The sequence below is a fragment of the Cnephaeus nilssonii genome, assembly GCF_951640355.1.
Source record: "Cnephaeus nilssonii genome assembly, chromosome: 6".
Lineage (NCBI taxonomy): Eukaryota > Metazoa > Chordata > Mammalia > Chiroptera > Vespertilionidae > Cnephaeus > Cnephaeus nilssonii.
The window spans coordinates 46214894-46233534 of NC_137077.1; the positions used below are offsets into that span (position 1 = coordinate 46214894).

The 18641-nt window shown below is 51.1% G+C and overlaps 1 protein-coding gene across 1 annotated transcript in view; it reads right to left on the minus strand.

The window, feature by feature from the left end:
* VDR (vitamin D receptor) overlaps positions 1–18641 on the minus strand; it is a 64442-nt gene that overhangs the window by 30207 nt on the left and 15594 nt on the right. Inside the window, exons 2-3 of the mRNA XM_079773602.1 lie at positions 13585–13665; positions 10453–10600 (exon numbers count right to left, since the gene is read on the minus strand). Of these exons, the coding sequence (XP_079629728.1) occupies positions 10453–10598 (146 nt within the window). The 5' untranslated portion in view covers positions 10599–10600; positions 13585–13665. The remainder of the gene's footprint in view (positions 1–10452; positions 10601–13584; positions 13666–18641) is intronic.

Sequence of the window (18641 nt, forward strand, 5' to 3'; positions counted from 1 at the left end):
CCTGTGGTGACGACCCTGGGAAACACTGTATAGCAGGCGTTTGCCCACCTTTATGGAAATAGGAAACCTTTCTCCTTGAGCCCCCATTCCTCCCAGCAGCTTCCCAGGGGGACAGGAGAGTGTGGAAGTACTCTGGGCACTGTGAGGGCTACCCCGGAATGACATGCTATCATCACCACAGGGCATCTCTCTCACTCCGGAACGTGAGTTTGGTCCCCGCCCCCCCCCCCCCCCTTTAATCCTTTCCACTTTGCGGTTCTCGAGGCTCCACCTGTTACCACAAATGCTCAAGCCCCCAGAATGCCCATAATTCTCTAAATCTACTCAAAGACCAGAAGTTTTTAATTCAGAGCAAACTCTCATTCCCTTCCCCCCTCTTTTTTTTACAACTGGGCATTTCCCCCGGGGGCTGAGGGGCTATGTCCTCCCACCCACTGCCCTGTCAGGCTCAGCGATCTTCCTGTTCATTCTCTGGGCCATGGGCTCCAGGAGAGCACACACAGGCCACCTCCAGACACAGGAGCCAAGGCCTCTGGCCAGCCCCGGCTGTGGAAAAGCAGTGCCCTTGCTTCCAGCTTTATAGTTGCAGTTTGAGGCCTAGGAGTATTGAGAGGAAGGGAGGAGGAAGAAGATGAGGAAGGAGAAATGAAGAGGAAGAAGAAGGAGGAGGCAGGGGAAAGGGAAAGAGAGAGGGAGGGAGAAAAGCAAAATGTTGAAAGTCCCCGGGCCAGGCACATTATCTCACAGCAGGGCCCAGGCCTGTGGTGAGAATGCCACCCGTGCTTTTCACTCTTTGCCACACCTTGCCTTGCATTATTTGAGCAATGCAGAAAGTCGCCTATAAACTTATGAAGCTCTTCAATTATTATTTAAAAAAAACACAGTTAAGCAGCTCTTCCCATGCTCCTCTACAGGCCCTGGAACGGTAGCAGGGAAGATGGAGTTTACCCATCACCTGGAGCATCATCAGGCTCTGGAGTGGGTCAGCTTTGGGGGATGGGAAGCTCCCTCGCCAGTTCAACAGGCAGCCCCAGGTCCTTCCTGGAGCCCAGATCCCAGAGCTGCCCCTCAGGTGTGTCTGGCCCAGCACGGTTGTTTGCCGGGACACAGGTCCCGCGGGCTCCACGTCCTAGCTCTTCTCCTGCCGTCTAAGGACACTTCCACACTTGTGGCTGTCATCTAGCCTATGCCCACGAGGAGTCAGGGCAGCAAGACTGGCCAGGCCTGGCTCTGTGCTCTGTCCTGGAGAGGCACACCCTGCCCTGCCTTCTTCCCAACGCTGATTGCCGGTGAGCTGGTTCGGTTTTGAGAAACGAGAGCCTCGCGTTTCCATGGGAACCCGTAGCCTTTGCTGCTCTGAGCCTGGACCCTGTCATCTTCTGGACGGTTGGCAATTATACCCCAGTTCAGGAAGGGGGTAGGGGCGGTGCAACAGGGCTAAATATAGACGCGTTTCTAGAAAGTCAGGGGTGAGAGAGGACATGGGCCCAATCTCATGCCAGAGACCAGTTCATCAAGGCACGAGAGACAAGCAGGTCACAAAAGCATCAAGTGCCTGGGGCTCGGGCCTGGGACAGCAGGGTCCTTTGCCAGGAGGTGACCCTGCCAGCAGAGACACAACTTGTAAAACCTGAGCCTGGGGCCAAGTACCAGCTCTGGGCTTTGTCTCTGCTGCTGCTCTGAGTGTCACAGACATCTCAGAACCTGGTCTGCATACAGGAGCCTGGTGGCTGGAGCTTCCGACAGGAAAGACCAATGTGGTCTGACAGGTGGAACCTACATGGCTGTTTGTATGTGGTGGCACCCAAGCGTTCTCAGCAGGTGATTTTTAAAAAAATCAACTTTAACAGAAGGTAGGTTAACAACGAAGTAAAGAGCACAGGCCTTTTTTTTTTTTGGAGGGCAGTTTGGCAATATCCACCACCATGTAAAAGGCACAGAGTCTTTAACACAGTAAGTCTACTTCCAGGAATTCATCCTGTGGGTAATTCAGCCCATGGGCCCCAAGATACGTGCAGAGGGTGGTTACCGCGGCACGGAGAAGCCGAGGACGGAGCCTAAACGCCCAGCAGCGGAGGCCTGGTCACGGAGGCCGAGTGCAACGTACAGAAGGAGGTGGCTGTGGGCAGGACACAGGAGGAACGGGAACAAGCTTGAAGAAGCGTTCTTCACCAGATAAAAGCAAGACACAGAATGGCGAGTAGCATATACCTGCCCCTCCCACACTTTTATATAACTAATCTGAGCTGGTAACAGTGACAGCTTCTGGGCAGGAGATAGGGGCCTGAGAACTGGGCTGAGAAGGGACTTACTTTTTCACTAATGTCCTTTGGAACTGTTTGCATCTTAAAAAAAAAGAAAAAACATACGCAGGGGTTTGCTTTTTTAAACCAAAAAAATCTACCACCCACTATAACTATGTAACAACTTAAAAAGAAGCACAAGGTGATTTTTATTTAAAGGGAGAAATGGTATTTTTTCATTGTTTGGCTCAAAAATGCACACTGCCCGGGGCAGCTTGGGTCTAAAAACTAACTTTATTTAAACTTTTGGATACAGCCTCCTCCCAACTTTGAAATGTGCAATGAAGAATACCTGTGTTTTAGTTCATGTAGCATATGTAACTGTTCAATGATTTAGAACATCATGAAGAATATGAACATTTCCTGTGGAAATGCTATAAGAACATGTATTTCCATTTATTATCCTGTTTTTAGTGGACACCAGTTGAATACAAAGCAACAGTGTTTATAAGCTTGAATTTTTAAAGTATCTGGTCACAAGGACTGTTACGCTAAAAATGTTTACTAAGAGATTACTGAACTTTATCTCCCCTCTTGCTGAAGTTCTTTTAGTGGAAGTTCATTAAAATTTGGTTATTAATGTCCCCCCCCCCAAAAAAAATCCTCTCTAATAAAAGAGTAATATGCAAATTGACCATCACTCCAACACACAAGATGGCTGCCCCCATGTGGACACAAGATGGCTGCCACAAGATGGCCTACAGGGGAGGGAAGTTAGGGGTGACCGGGCTGGCAGAGGAGGGCAGTTGGGAGGGACCAGGCCTGCAGGGCAGGGCAGTTGGGGGGGACCAGGCCTGCAGGAGAGGGCAGTTGGGGGGGGGGGAACCAGGCCTGCAGGGGAGGGCAGTTGGGGGGGACCAGGCTTGCAGGGGAGGGCAGTTGGGGGTGATCAGGCCAGCAGGGGAGGGCAGTTGGGGGAGACCAGGCCTTGCAGGGGAGGGCAGTTGGGGGGGACCAGGTCTGTAGAGGAGGGCAGTTGGGAGCGATTAGGCCAGCAGGGGAGGGCAGGTGGGGGGGACCAGGCCTTCAGGGGAGGACAGTTAGGGGCAACCAGGCCTGCAGGGGAGGGAGGGCAGTTGGGGGTGACCAGGCTGGCAAGGGAGGGCAGTTAGGGGTTACCGGGCCAGCAGGAAGGGCAGTTGGGGGTGACCAGGCCGGCAGGGGAGGGCAGTTAGGGGCAATCAGGCCGGCAGCGGAACAGTTAGGCATCTATCAGGCTGGCAGGGGAGTGGTTAGGGGGTGATCAGGCTGGCAGGCAGAAGCGGTTAGGGGCAATCAGGCAGGCATGCAAGTGAACGGTTGGGAACCAGCAGTCCTGGATTGTGAGAGGGATGTCCGACTGGGAACGGGCAGTCGGACTTCCCTCTAGGGGTCCGAGATTGGAGAAGGTGCAGGCTGGGCTGAGGGACACCTCCCGCCCCCCCCATGCACGAATTTCATTTACCGGGCCTCTAGTTAAATAAATAAAATAAAAGAAGTACAGCTTTGGTTAGATTGATCTGTTTGGGTTTAAATCCTGATACACAACCCTGGACATGTTACTTAACCTCCCCAGGCCTCAGTTTCCGCATCTGTAAAATGAAAGCAACCCTACAGAGAGGGTGTAAGGATGAAGTAAAGGACGCAGGACTGGACACAAAGTACACACTCACTTAAGGGCAGGGAGAGGCAGGGGGAGGGAGTGCTGCCGGAGGCTGCAGAAGGCGGTATTGCACCATCCCAGCGAGAACCTGAGACCTGGGAGCCAACACCAGGGCTCTGCAGGCAGCAGAAACTCAAACATGCTGCTGCTTTTTATGTTTCTGCTCCTGATGTCTTAGACCCGCAGCCCTTGTGGGAGTTACAGCGACGGTTGTCCAGTTTCCCTGAGCACCAGCCAGTTTCCACGGAGCCTCTGACTGGAGTAAAGGTCGCTTAGAGCCTCCTGGCCCAGCCTTTCCTTTTTCACACCTGATAGTTAACTCCTGTGCAGGCACCTTTTCTCAGAGATCCCCGCGGACACGTCATAGTCACGGGCATCCCAGGGTCCATGATAGAGGAGAGCAAAGGATGACCTGTTCTCAGAAACTAAGTCACTGGGAAGGGAAATAATCATTGTCGCTTACTGAGAGCTTCTCATGCCAGTCCTTCACATATTATCTCCAAGGCTCTCAGCACCCTTCCAGAATAGGGATTATCCCCATTTTCCAGGTGATAAGAAAGGGCCCAAGTGACATCACTTGCTTCTTGTCACACAGCTAATAAAAGTGAAAGCTGCGATTAGAGTCAAGTTCTGTTTGATTCCAAAGCCTCTGGGGTTCTTACATAACATGGTCCTTATCATGAATCTCCCAGATCTCAGTCGCAGAGAGAGCAGCAAACATATGCCGCCAACAGCCCAAGAGCGTGTTTAAAGGACTCCTCTGGACTCACAAGCCATGGACAGAGGCATACCTGAGCTGTGCGGCTTGGAAGTGTGGGGTAACATCTGGCCGTTCTCTCTGCCGGCCCTACATTACCACAGTGCAGAGTGGACTCATGCCAGTGCGCCCTGAGAAAAGTGCTGAGTTCCTAAAGAAACAAAACACTGGCCAAAAAGAAATGTAAGGTCTTCCTCACCTCTTTGCAGCGGCCTTTCCTGACAACTCCAGTGATCTTCCCTTTCCAAATAGTCTGGCCTTCTCTACCCAAGCGTCCAACATCGCTCTGAGCCCATCCATAGAGAAAGTGCCCACCCCACCCCTGTTCCTTCCATTCACACCCCTGAGCAGCTGTGGCGGGAGGCCAAGCTGACCTGGACAAAGTTCTCCCAGCAGCACTGACTTCTTGGTGACTCATTCACTTGTGCCCATTGAATGGCCTGTGCGGCCGCTCCTCCCCTCCTCTCTACTTATTTACCCCATTGACATTTAAGCACTTTGAGTTTTAAGTCATTGGACACCTGTCCTACGTGTCTGCTTCCCTTCACATCACAACTTCTACAAATATCACCTGGGAAAACTTCCTGAAAGCACATTTCTTGTGTTCCTGCATCCTCATCAGCCTTCCCTTTGCCCCCCTGCACTCTACAAGAGCCCTAACTGACAAGGTCCCTGAGAACTTCAGGGCTAGCAATTGAGAAGGCATTTCTCCACACTGCCTTTGTTCACTTGGCACTTTGCAACATACAGCTTCACAGTGTTCTGATTAAGGAGAGATTAACAGGAAGGATGAAGACAAGATGGAGAGGCAAACAGTGACCTGCTTCTCAGTCTCGCCTTCCAGGACAGCCTCTTAAACTTCACCATAATCTTCATTCTCTCTATCAAGGGATCCCTCTGGTTTTCTTCTCTGTTCTTTACACCTTTCCCTTTATATTAGAGCCTGGACAGAGCCTTTCATGACCAGAGATTCATGCACCCCTATAGGTCATCCACTACATAATATACTTTGCAGGAGACCCACATATTTTCCCCTCTGGCCCTTATTTACGCTCTGGTTGTTAACATACACTGAGTGGCCAGATTATTATGATCTCTGAATGCATAATAATCTGGCCACTCAGTGTGTGTGTGTGTGTGTGGTGTGTGTTAGAGGACTGGTGCGTGAATTCGTGCATGGGTGGGGTCCGGCCAGCCTGGCCAGGGGGAGGGGACATGGGTGGTTGGCCGGCCTGCCTGCTGGTCAAACTCCTGGTCGAGGGGACAATTTGCATATTAGCTTTTTATTGTTAGGATATACACTGAGTGGCCAGATTATTATGCGTTAAGAGATTATAATAATCTGGCCACTCAATGTATAGACAAGACATATAACCATCTACAAGCCTGCCCATGCACTGGACATGCCATCTTTCTCTGAGGATGTTCATGTATTCCCGAGGAGCAGGAAGCAGGAGCAACATGAATTAGCTTATAGGAGGACTGGCTCACAACTGTCTCTAATTCCTGACCATACAGCAATAGAACTGTCCAGTCTTCATAATCACACTTCACTTTGATTGTGAGTCTTGGACCTGCTGGGATGACCTAAGTGTTCCTAAGTGCAAGAGAGCTGTGGTGTGCTTTACAGGGAAAATACATGTTAGATAAGCTTTGTTCAGACATAAGTTCAATGTTAGTAAATCAACAGTATGTATTAAATAAGGTGCCTTTAAACAGAAAACACACAAAAAAACAAGGTTATGTATTGATCTATTGTGATCAGAACCGCACAGGAACTTGACCCTGTATTTCCCCTAGGAGCTTGATTATGAGTTTTGGACCTGCTGGGATGACCACAACGAGCTCCTAGAGCAGTTTAGTTTGCCTACCTTAGAAGTCAATTAAACACTAATGGTCAAACAGGATTACTGGTCCCCAGGGCTTGAAAAATAGCCAGTGACCCAGCACTAAAGTGATGCTCTTTCCTTGAGAACTGGCTTGAAAGGGTTGGGTGAACTCCTTGAGAGGAAGGACTTGGTTGCCTTATCTTTGTGTTCCCAAGCTTGCAGTGCTCGACATAGATGGTACCCACCACTGACACTGGGATCAGGATTTCACAGACCTAGTGACAAGGGATTCCCAAACAACTATCTGAACTAAACTAAAATGGAAGAATACTAAGTAGATTTGAATGAAGCAAAGGAGAAGTAGGGGGAGAGGAAAAGAGAAAAGGATAAATTACGTAAAGCCAGTCCATTCTTGTTTTGCGAGTAGTTACATTCTATAAAGTCAACTATAACACTGAATTAGGGAATACTGAACCACGGCTTCCAGAGGAAATACAGGGTTAGCCTGTGAGCCTCCAATCACAACGTTTTTGTCAACTGATCAATACATAACCTTGTTATGTGTGTGTTTTCTGTTTAAAGACACCTGTATTTAATATACACTGAGTGGCCAGATTATTATGATCTCTGAACGCATAATAATCTGGCTACTCAGTGTATATCCTATATAATAAAAGGCTAATATGCAAATTGTCCCCTTGACCAGGAGTTCGACCAATAGGCAGACTGGTCAACCGCCCATGTCTCTTCCCCCTGGCCAGGCTGGCCAGACCCCACCCATGCACGAATTCATGCACCGGGCCTCTAATATATATATATATATATATATATATATATATATATATATATATATGTATGTATACACACACACACACACACACACACACACACACACACACACTGAGTGGCCAGATTATTATGTGTTCAGAGATCGTAATAATCTGGCCACTCAGTGTATATGCTGTTGGTTTGTTAATATTGAACTCATGTGTGAACAAAGCATATCTAACATGTATTTTCGTTGTAAAGCACTTCACAGCTCTCTTGCACTTGGGAATACTTGGCGGCACTTCACACCAGGCTTGGGGGCCATCTGAAAGAGTGAAATCACCAGCACAAAGCACACATATGCAAGACACTTGTCACGAAGTAGAATGCAAAAAGGACACTTGTTCAGCACAAGAAGTGAACAGAAGGCAGAACAACATGGCCCTTGGCTGGGAATGTGTGCATTGGGAGACTCGAACTTTTTACCACTCTGCACATGCCCACAAATGACCACAGAATTGCTGCAAGTATTGATTTTGAGGTTACAAGTAAATTTTAGCAGGTGAGCAAATTTGCAAATACAGAATTCACAAATAATGAGGATCGATTCTGAGTGTGTGTGTGTTTATCAAACAAAACTCAAACTAAACCCCAACAGAGATGTTGACACTTCAGATAGTGCAGCCAGGCTCAGTCATCAAGACAGGGACAGTAAAGATACAAGCAGACCGAGGACAAGGTAACAAGATAACAGACCCAGAGCCATCCATGTCACCACACACCAACAGTGTGGCTGTGTTGCCTGTGGACACACTTTGCTACCATATGCCATCCTTAGCTCCTCTCTCCAAGATTCCTTAGAGTATATTCCTGGCTCATGGCCAAAACCCCTGCCTGCAAGTCCTGGCATTATGGGCAGCATGCTGTTTTTGTCTAGTTCAAATTGTTGCTCGAGAATCCCTTGTCACTTTTGTCTGTGAAATCCTAATCCCAGTGTCAGTGGTGGCTACCGTCTTTGTCCATTTTGTCATTTCCCACACTTGGCCCTTGGCATGAGAGAACCCATCCTCCCTCCACCCAGATGCCTCACCCAGTCTTGTCCCAAGGATTCAGAGCCTACAGGTGTTTCTGAGGGCAGCAAGCACAGATGCACAGAAATTCGAGCTACTCTAGTGAGGAACTGACCTCCAACATGCCATAATCCAACCAGCAGCCACCTGAGGGTCCTATCTTCCAGAGTTGAACCCAGTAGTAGGTGGCTGGGAAGAAAGGGGACTTGTGTGTGTGTGGGGGGGTGTCCATAATTAATCAAACAGCCCCAAGAGCTGTTGCAGACCTTTGGTGAGATGTGACCTAAGGTGAGAGTCTCCATATTAGTAGCTCATAGCCAATGTCTGGATCATAGATGCTCATTAAAATCTGATGAGGGAATGTGTGAAAGAAAACACAAAAGGAGGGTGGAGGGCTGGAGAAACTTTTGTTTATTTTATTAGAGAGGCGTTCTACTAAGAACATCAGTGTTGACCCATGACACTAAAAATAATATACTTATCTTGCACTTTATGTTTTTTTCAAAGCACTTTTATATATAATCCTGTTAATCCTCAGATTAACTGTACATAGTAGAGGGATTATATATTAATGTACCATGTGGTTTAGTTGAAGTAACTGTAACATAGAAAAGTCAAGAGATTTGAGCAAGAACATACAGTTAACGAATGGCATGACCAGCTACACAGCTCACACATTTCTGACTGGTTTCGTGATAGCAAGCAGGCCCTAACCTGCACCCAGACTCCCCCATGATCACTCAGGAGCAGCTCCTCATCCCCAGGCCCTCACAGGAAAGGCTCCTGGTACCCTCGGCCTGGGCTCTGGAAGGCCCACCCCGCAGGAAGTGCAGGCTTCAGGCCAGAGGAACGAGAGACGTGGCAACAGAGTCAGAGCCAGCGATGCTGCTGGTCTGGTTCCCCAAGCTGGGGAGCAGGCTGCTGGGAAGCCAAGCGGGGCATCCCGTGCCAGGCCAAACAGGCAATTAGCACCCACAGAAACCCCGCTGCCCAGCGATTACTCAAGGCAATGAAACTCCAGGCCTGCTGATTCCCGGGACAGAGGGCAGGTGAGCTGGAGCATGTGTTTATAGAGAGCCCAGGAGCCCCTGAGCCAGCGGGGATCCACACAGGTCCCGGGGCCTCTGGTTCACGCTGTCCTCCAAGTCACGCTGTCCTCCAAGCTGAGTCCTGCAGTTTCAGAGAACCAGGCTGACCTCCGTGTCCTTGTTTTGGACTCGGTTTGCTCTTTCCGCCTTTGGTGGCTGCAGCCCTGCCCTGCCCTTTGCCTACCTCCACTCAAGACTCCTGCATAGAGCTCCTTTCTGGATACCTTCTTCAGGTTTCTCTCCCTCCACTATATGCCCAGTGCCAGTTCCTCACGGCTCCTAGTCCCATGCTGTAGTTCATCACGTTCCCATCCTCCTTCCCTGGCTTTGGATGGGAACCTCCTTCATTCCCTTACCAGTACTTTCCCCATACCAATCCCTTTGGTAATGCTGCGCTCACAGAGAAGGAGAAGAGGCAGCTGGTAGAGAAACTGGCACTGACCAAACACGACACCAAACTGACACTGCCTGGGCATTCTGAAGCCGGCTTTCCAACCCGGGACAAGCAAGCCACAGAGGAAGGAGGACACGGCACAGATCAGCTATGGAGGTCCGGCCAGGGGTGCAGGTTCCCTCATTCCAAGAAATAGTTTGATTTGGAGGGGAGGGCAAGCTCTGAGGTCAAGGTGTTGGGCTCCCCCAAGGACATGCCTGTCTCGTGGATTAGAAAGCTGCCAATGTCAACTGGGGAGGAAGTTCAGTGGGAAGGACAGACAATGGGTTAGTGCAGAGCGCTGTGGGTCAGGGGGTAATGGAAAGATGGGGACCTGCACAGTGACCTCAAGAAGGTATTTTCTTGGAGGGTCAGAGGACACAGATGGAGTGAGGAGGAGAGGGGGAGGAGATACCCTTACCAAGACCCTGTGGCTCCCAGTGGCTGTGAGAACTGGCATGTGCCATGGACATGGTAAGGAAGGAGACATGGAAAATGCAGGGGTTTTCTTCATGGGGAATCTTGCTCCCTCTCCTCCTTCCCGCCCTTGGGGAGGACTCACCTGAAGAAGCCTTTGCAGCCTTCACAGGTCATAGCGTTGAAGTGAAAGCCTGTGGCTCGGTCTCCGCACACCCCACAGATTCGAGGCACATTCCGGTCAAAGTCGCCAGGGTCAGTCAGGGAAGTGCTGGCCGCCATCGCCTCCATCTCTGCAAGAACAGCGGCAGGTTGTGGCCAGAGCCAGCAGGCATCCCTGCCCCCATCTACCGGGAGCTCTGTGCAGCTGGGCAGCTCCCTGAGGCCTGAGCAGGATCGCTTTGGTGCCCTCACTACATGCCTCTCCACATCCCAGCTTACCCTCCTGGTCACGAGCAGGAGCAGGGCTCCCTTTCCCAAGAAGTAAATCTGTGGGTGATGCTGTGGTGAAGTTGCTCATAGCCTGGGTGCAAAGGCTGCCTCTGCCACTTGCTAGCTGGGCTACTCTGAGTGAAGTGATTAGCTTCTCTGTGCCCCACTGTCCTCGTCTGAAGAATGGAGTTTTACTTCAACGGTTGAGAGGAAGGACTATAGGAATGGACCCATGTGCACCAGCGGCATCAGCTCCACTGGCATCAGCAGCAGGTGAGAGGCCTCTGTGTTGCCCAGTGCCCAGTGCCCCCTTCAGGAGAAAAGGAGAGGACCACCAATAGCCTTAGACCTCACAGGCAGAGAGGACCTCCCATCCCCTCGGTTCTTGAAGGCGAGGGATTAAAGGACTTACACCCAAATCTGGGCCCTTGTCACTCCTGTCCCGGTTCCTCACAGCCATCCGGCTCAGGACCCACGGGCCTTGTGCCCCTGCTGGGCTGTACCAAGGTAATCAAGCCCCCTTCCCCCCGCCCCAGTATAAATTTAGCACATTCTTTTCAATGTCCTTCTGAGTAATGTGAGTCATATACAAAGAACTGATTTTGTTTTCAGAGATGGCTTTTATAAATAAGCATTATCATCTAGAGATGGATTTCAAACTTGAGAAAAGGGGGAAAGAGATAGAAGGAACAAACTATAATAGTTCAGAGAAATCATTTTCAGGAAACAGCTGACGTCACTCTCCCATTAGGCACGCTGGGTCCTTGGCTCCACCTGCTGCCTCTGATCCTGAACACGGTCAGCCTCAGAGCTGCTTCTGGGGTACCTCGGGCCTCCCTAAAATGGGTTCAAACCCTGCTGCCTCCCAGTTTTATTTGAGTCCTTGCAAGGATCATCACAGGTGTAAGTGGCCCCCTGACCCCACAGTAGGAGGGTCCCTCAGGTCAGAAGAAAAATAAGAAAGAAGGCCAGTTACGAGGGGATAAGCACCCTTCTCCCTCCCACCCATGGTACCATGTCCTTTCACCCCGAGGTGAGAGCGGTAGACTCTGGGGGGCCCTTGGAGGCTCTGAGATTCTTTTCCATGACTAGGCACATGCTCCCTGGGCCAGGGTTTGACACATCAAAGCCCATGAGAGTTTTATTTCATTTAATCTTCATATCACCCCAATGTGGGAAGTGCTATTATCACTCTCTTTACACATGAGGCCCAGAGAAGCCCAAACCTTGAGGTATCTCTAGCAACTATGATTATAAAATGCACAAAACGAATATTTAATGTTTTTAAAGTTCCACAAAGAGCTTCAAGCCAAGGGAAAGAAGTGGGACAGATAAGAATATGGGATGCCAGTCCCAAAGGCACAGAGGAGCCCTGATCACAGACAGGTGTGGTAGGCCCCCTAACTTTCTCCTTCAGCTCTGCTTTTCCTGGGAACTTTAATGTAATAATAGTGACATGTTACCTTTCCCTATTGCAGCTAGATTGACACTTGTTCAACTATAATGTTTATATATACTGAGGGGGGAGGAGAGAGAGAGAGAGAGAGAGAGAGAGAGAGAGAGACTTTAAAAGAGAACAGTGCAGCCCTGGCTGGTGTGGCTCACTTTGTTGAGTGTTATCCTGTGCACCAAGAGGTTGCAGGTTTGATTCCTGGTCAGAGCACATGCTCGGGTTGCAGGCTCAATCCCCAGTAGAAGGGGATATTGTGTCCTCACATTGATGTTTTTCTGTTTCCCTCTCCCTTCCTCTCTCTCTAAAAATCAATAAACTATTAAAAAAAAGAATAATGCAATGATTAACAGAAACCTTTGAGGGGGTGAGATGGGCATGGGAAAGGGCATGTGGAGGCATTATGTAGTAGCCACAATCTATTTCTTTGAGTGGTAAGTATATGGGGTCTTATTATGAAAACACTATTTTATGTTTTATATGCCTGTCTGTATATATAAAACATTTCACAAATTTAAAACAATTTAAAAATAAAAGAAAAAGTGACTGTGGGTCTGTCAACAGTGTCCCTATAATCCATCCCAAGTCTAGGCTGGCTCCCTGGGCTACTAGAGTCTCACACACATCTAACATTTGGGCAGGGATCGCAGAGGCCCAATAGCACTGCAGGGCAATAGGAGAAACTGTCTAGGATGCCTGTGGCTTAACCCCAGGTCGGCTGAGATGTTGCAACTCCCCGTCATCATGACGTTGCCACAGAGTCTGCATCATCTAAGAGCCCAAACATCTGGTGGAAAAGAGAAGTCAAATGTGGGGGTGGGGGGACATCAGTCAAATCCGTGTAAGAAATGTTCGGCATCACATGGGCTCATTAGGAGATGTTACGATACAAGAGGGCTGGGAGAACTTGACATCAGCAAGGCTCCTGGCGGGGCTCTGGGTTAAGCAGGCCAGATGGCTGGGCCCGGCAGCCGGAGGCTTCCTGTGAAACGCACCATTTTCGGGTGAGCTGAGAGAAAATGCAGCCCTGCATGGAGTTATTTGCTGATGCCAGGAAGCCAGAGTCAAGGACCAGAGGTGGAAAAGAGGCCTAGGCATCTATGGCCGGGGGCCTGGCAGTCCCACGAATGGCACACACTGGAGGGCAGGAGAGAGAAAGAGGAGCTGCGAGCAGGAGAGGAGACGTCACCATGCTGGATGGTCCCCGGGGTCCCAGCCTGGGAGGCAGCAGGCCCCTCCCTCTGAGCCCCCACTGCCACTCTGGCAGGTCTCTGGGCCTCAGCTGCGGGCTGCTTCGAATTCTGCTGACACAGGACCAACCCGCATGTGCGAAGCCCAGCACTCCCCATGGCCCATCCTGCCCCGGGAATCAGAAAGTCAGGGTGGAGCACCCACCTGGAGGAGCAGGGGGCAGGTAAGGCGAGCCCAGGGGTGCCCTTCTGGGAGGTCTTGCAGACACTTCTGACCAAAAGGGCTCTGAAAGGAAAAGAGAGGGAACGTTTTATTTACAGCTCAGCACTGACCTCACAGCCGGTCCTCTGAGGAGCCCAACAAGCGGGTGATAGAGGCTCTTTCCAGGGACATTAATCCAGGTCAGGGACTGAAACCTGACAGAAGTGACTTGTTGAGGGCAGGCGTGCCATGTCACAGCCGGCAGGGGTGAGGGGGCGGGAGCCAGGCAGCACAGCCCTCTCTGGGGCAGGCAGTAGCAAGGAGCAGTGAGGGCAGCGGGGACTGGAGGTTCTTCCCTGGCGCAGGGGGTGTCAGGGGGAGGAGGGCTTCTTTATAAGGGGGCACTCCCGCTCCATAGCCCTCACCCCAGGTGTGAGGGGTGTTCGGAGAAGTAGAGCCACACCCCGTGTCGGACACAGAGGAGCCGAGGGGAGCTGGGGGCCGTAGGCTGGGGTCCGGCCCAGGGCCTGGCCGGCTTCAATGACAGGCGTCTGGGATCTCTTGTCTGCGGAGACTGGGTGTAGGCGGCACAGTGCTGCAAGGGTTAAATCCAGCTGCGCACTCGCAAACAGGATGTTTTCTGCCACTTTTAGCTCTTCCCCAGACAGTTTCTCAACTCCCCCGGCCTCAGTGAGGGCTGAAGGTGACTCTGCTGCCCAGTCTCTGGGTTTTAGTGGCATGATGGGTCACTAAGGTGGGGCTGGCAGAATTTCACCCTCCCCACTTCCACCCACACCCAGCCCCGCTTATCCACCTGTAGGCGCGCGCGCACACACACACACACACACACACACACACACTCACACTCACGCACCCTCCCTTCACTGATGCCAACAGGAGGTGGCTGGGGAGATAGAGAGATATGAAGGTGTCTGATCCTGCAACCTGGTGACAGCCTCCCAGATGGGGAAGGCTCAGACCCCCAGCTTTGGTCTCCCTGCCTCCTAGTGGCCCGACTAAACAGGGGAGGGGCGTCCAAGATCTGGGCCCAGGCCTAAGGCTGCCAGCCCACTGAGCCCACTTGCCACCCTCTTGGGCACTGCCAGCCCCCGTGGAACATCCGGGGAAGATGCCAGTGAATCATGAACTGAGGTAACCTGGGCTAGGCTGGCCCGCTGCCCAGGACCTTGGGTGGGAGGAGGCATACCTGCGGGGACAGACATGTTGTCACTTACCCCCAAGCTAACTTCTCCTTTGCTCCCTCTACTTGTACTGCCCAAGGCCCCAGCTGACCACGCACTTCAGGATTCTACCCTGTGGCCTTATCAACCCTCCGATGCCCTGCTTGCTCCCACAGGCTGAGGTGAGAGCCCAGTGGGAACAGAAAGGACCCCTGCTTTCCTGCCCTCCACCTCTAAGATGCTCAGAAGTCAGACAGGAGATCCAGGTAGACACCACTCTTGAGTTTAAAAAATAAAGTGTATGGAGTACCTACTATGTGCCAGCCTGCTAAGCTCACACGCATGATCTCACGTCAGCTCATAACATCCTGTGAGGTGAGCAGCAGCCCCTTCTACAGATGGCAGCACCAAAGTCCAGAGAACTCTGAGTGACTTGCAGTGGGTTCCATGGCCCGGCAAGTGGGGGACCAGGGGTCACACGAGGACAGGCTGACTGCCATGCTCAAGTGCGTCCCTTGCCTCCTGCTGGCTCCTCCCATCCCAGCGATAAGCATCAGCATAGACACTATCACTCTGCCAGGCCCTGCTCCAAGTTCTTCACATGCACTCACTCATTTAGTCCTCACAACAACCTCGAGGTGGGTACTGTTATTATTCCAATTTCAGGAGTGGGAAACTGAGGCACAGAGAACTCGACTGTCTCTGGAGCTCAGATATGAACCTAGGCATCTTAGCCTGGAGTCTCTGCTCAGTTGCCTTTCCCAAGGGAAACATCTGTCATTTCCCCAAGCCAAAGCCCTGGACACCTCTCACTTCCGAGTCAGGGAGCAATGGAAAGGATAATCCCCAAGCCACGAGGGGAAAATGTCTTTTCCTCCCAAAATCAGGGCATGGGAGGCCTGAGTCAGGACCTCCATTCTGCCCATCAACTCTTTTTTCTTCTTCTTCTTCTTTTTTGTAAGCCTCACCTGAGGATATTTTCCCATTGATTTTAGAGAGAGTGGAAGAGAGAGGGAAAGACAGAGAGAAATATTGATGTGAGAGAAACACATTAATTGGTTGCCTCCTGCACGTGCCCTGACCAGGGTCCGGGCCGGGGAGGAGCCTGCAACAGAGGTACATGCCCTTGACCAGAATTGAACCCGGGACCCTTCTGTCCACATGACGACACTCTATCCACTGAGCCAAACCGGTTAGCGCCAACCAGCCCCTCTTATCTGGGAAAATACCATTCCACATACCGGCCTCCCCTCCCCTACAGCTGTGCACTACTGGATGGTCCTTGTCAGAGAGATTATCTTAGGGGCAGCTCTCAGGTCCAAGTGCATGGAATGCGAGGCAAAGACACGGCAAGAAAAAGGACAAGTGGAAAAACACCACTTACTACCAGCCCCCTTTGCCACGTCATAACTCCCACCCCCAGTTCATGTTCTGAGAACACAGAACGTCCCACTGCTTTTGCTGGGGCTGTCCCCACAGCAACCCCCTCCTGCCTCTGCTTTAGAAATACCCGAACCCCAGCACAGAGCCATAGCGAGGCAGAGGGGGTGGAGCTCAGCCCTGCAGAAAGCCCCTGGCTTCCATTCCTCTAGGGTCTGCATCCCACATCAAACACCTGCCTGAACCTGACCCCAGGCCTGACCTCGCCTTTGCAAGAAATGAAGAGATAACCTGTTTCCTTCCAGTCATCTAAACCAAAACCACTGCCTCTCCGCACGTCTGCCCATCAGCTCACACAGCAGGCACCCCATCTTCCAGTGGCTTCTGGGAAATGGGCACCCCAGGCCAAGTCTCATCAGGTCAGTCTCGTGGAGTGGTGTCTGCAGGGTGTCCTGGGCAAAGCCCAGGCAAGACAAGGATCAAAGAGCCACTGGGCTCAGGGTGACGCCACCACATTCACTGGACTCTCCTCGGAGCCCTGAGGGTGGTGCAGCTGTGACTCTGGGAGGACAAGAGGTCTGACCTCTCAGGGCTTTGCTGCTCTGAAAACGTGCCACTCCAAGGCCAGAATCCCCATCCCGATGAGGCCGAAGACCATTCAGGAGGGAGATTCCCGCACCGAGCTTTCTCCCTGACCCCCAGTAACCGGATGAGGCCCAATGTACGTGCTAGTGCAAGGGAGGCCCACTCACCCTCAGAGGCTAAGGAGCAGAAAGGGCAGGAGGGACGTGGCCCCTAAGGAGCCCCGTGGAGAAGAGAAGCCCAGGAGTGGGGCCTAGCTCAGTGGGCTTGGAACTGGAGTGATCAAAACTGGGCTTTCCAATTGTTGACATGGACACAAGATCCTCCTCCGTCTAGAAAGAAATAGAAAGCTACGTGATTTCCCAGAAGGGGAGAAAACTCTGCTGCTTCCTAAAATTGGTACAGAGTCAACCACACGTGGGCTCTCTGGAGCAGGCAGGCCCGTGTGGATGCCAGCCACAGCTGTACATGTGCGTGCACGCCCTTTCCTCGCAGCTTCTCATTTAATCATCCTTTCAACTCTGCCCATAGAGTGGTGAACACTGTTTGACCCCCCTTATTCTTTATTTGGCATCTTTTTATGCCACTGTAACTTAGGCACAGCAATATCATGGCCAGCCAGGGTGATGCCCTTTCTTCCTTCTCCACTAGCCCTGACATATACCCACATTCTTTTTCCAGAGCAGTCTCAGCATTACCTACTTCCCAAAAGAAGCTGAGGGGGAACAGAGCAAAAACGAGGGCAAGAAGAGAGGAAGGGTACTATAGAAATAGATACCTTGTCCAAACCATTTCTTACCCCCATTGTCTCCCCAGCTCCTGCATGCACATATTTTAAATATGGGTGATAACGGTTGGAAATTATTTTCTGCAGACTACAATGTCCAAAGCAAAACCAAAGAGATACCAGTCATCTCAGAACATCTCAAGATGAGAAGGAAACTTCACACTGCCTAGTCTAACCACCTAAATCCCCCCCATAACATTCTAGCCATTTTGCTAGCCTGCACTTGAACATTTTTCCTCATGGAGAATGATCTCCCAGGGCAATCCACTCTCTTTGGACGGCTCTATGTTTAGAAAGTTCTTCATTATGTTGCTTAGATCACTGGTCCTAGACCAGCTCTTTGCAGCCACCCAAGATAACCCTAGTAGGCTATTCCCACAGGGTCTCTAGAGGAGGGGTCAGCAGGGCCACCACATGGTGCCACTGTGCAAATTAGAAAAAGGGGCCCATTTCTCATCCGCTGAAAAATTGTCATAAAAAGGAAAACTGTTATGATGTGAGTGAGGTTGCAGGGGAGAAGCAGAGGAGGCTAGACTGAGCTACACTGAATTTGATTCGACCTCATAAATTTTCCAGGTATGATCTTGAGTCCCACAGGGCAGTAAGTAGGGGTGCATGCAGACAGCATCGGCCTCCGTGGCCTTCACCTGGAGAGAACAGTCCTCAGCCCAAGAAAAGGACGTTGTGTGAACAGCTGCATGAGCTCCACCAAGCCTTCCTGCCTCCTCCGTCTGGGGTTCCATTGTTTCCAGAGTAGGCTGGCCCCAGCACTGAGCTCTAAGACACAGATGAGGTGCACTGAACTATTTAATGACTGACTGAATGATGGGAAACGAAGTGGCTGATGACTCAGCAGTTGCACGAAGGAGTTTAGCCCTGAAGGTGCTTCTTTTTAAAAATTTGACTTTAGAGAGAGAAAGGGAGGGGGTGGGGGATAGAGAAGAGAGAGAGAAACATTGATGTGAGAGAGAAGATCAATTGGTTGCCTCCCACACATGCTCCAACCGGGGACTGAACCTGCAATCTCGGTAAATAACCCTTTGGGGAATAACAGCACCTTGGAGAACCTTCTAAAAGTCATGGGCTGACGCCCCATGCAGCGTCAAGGGTTAACAGGTCACTCCAGAGAA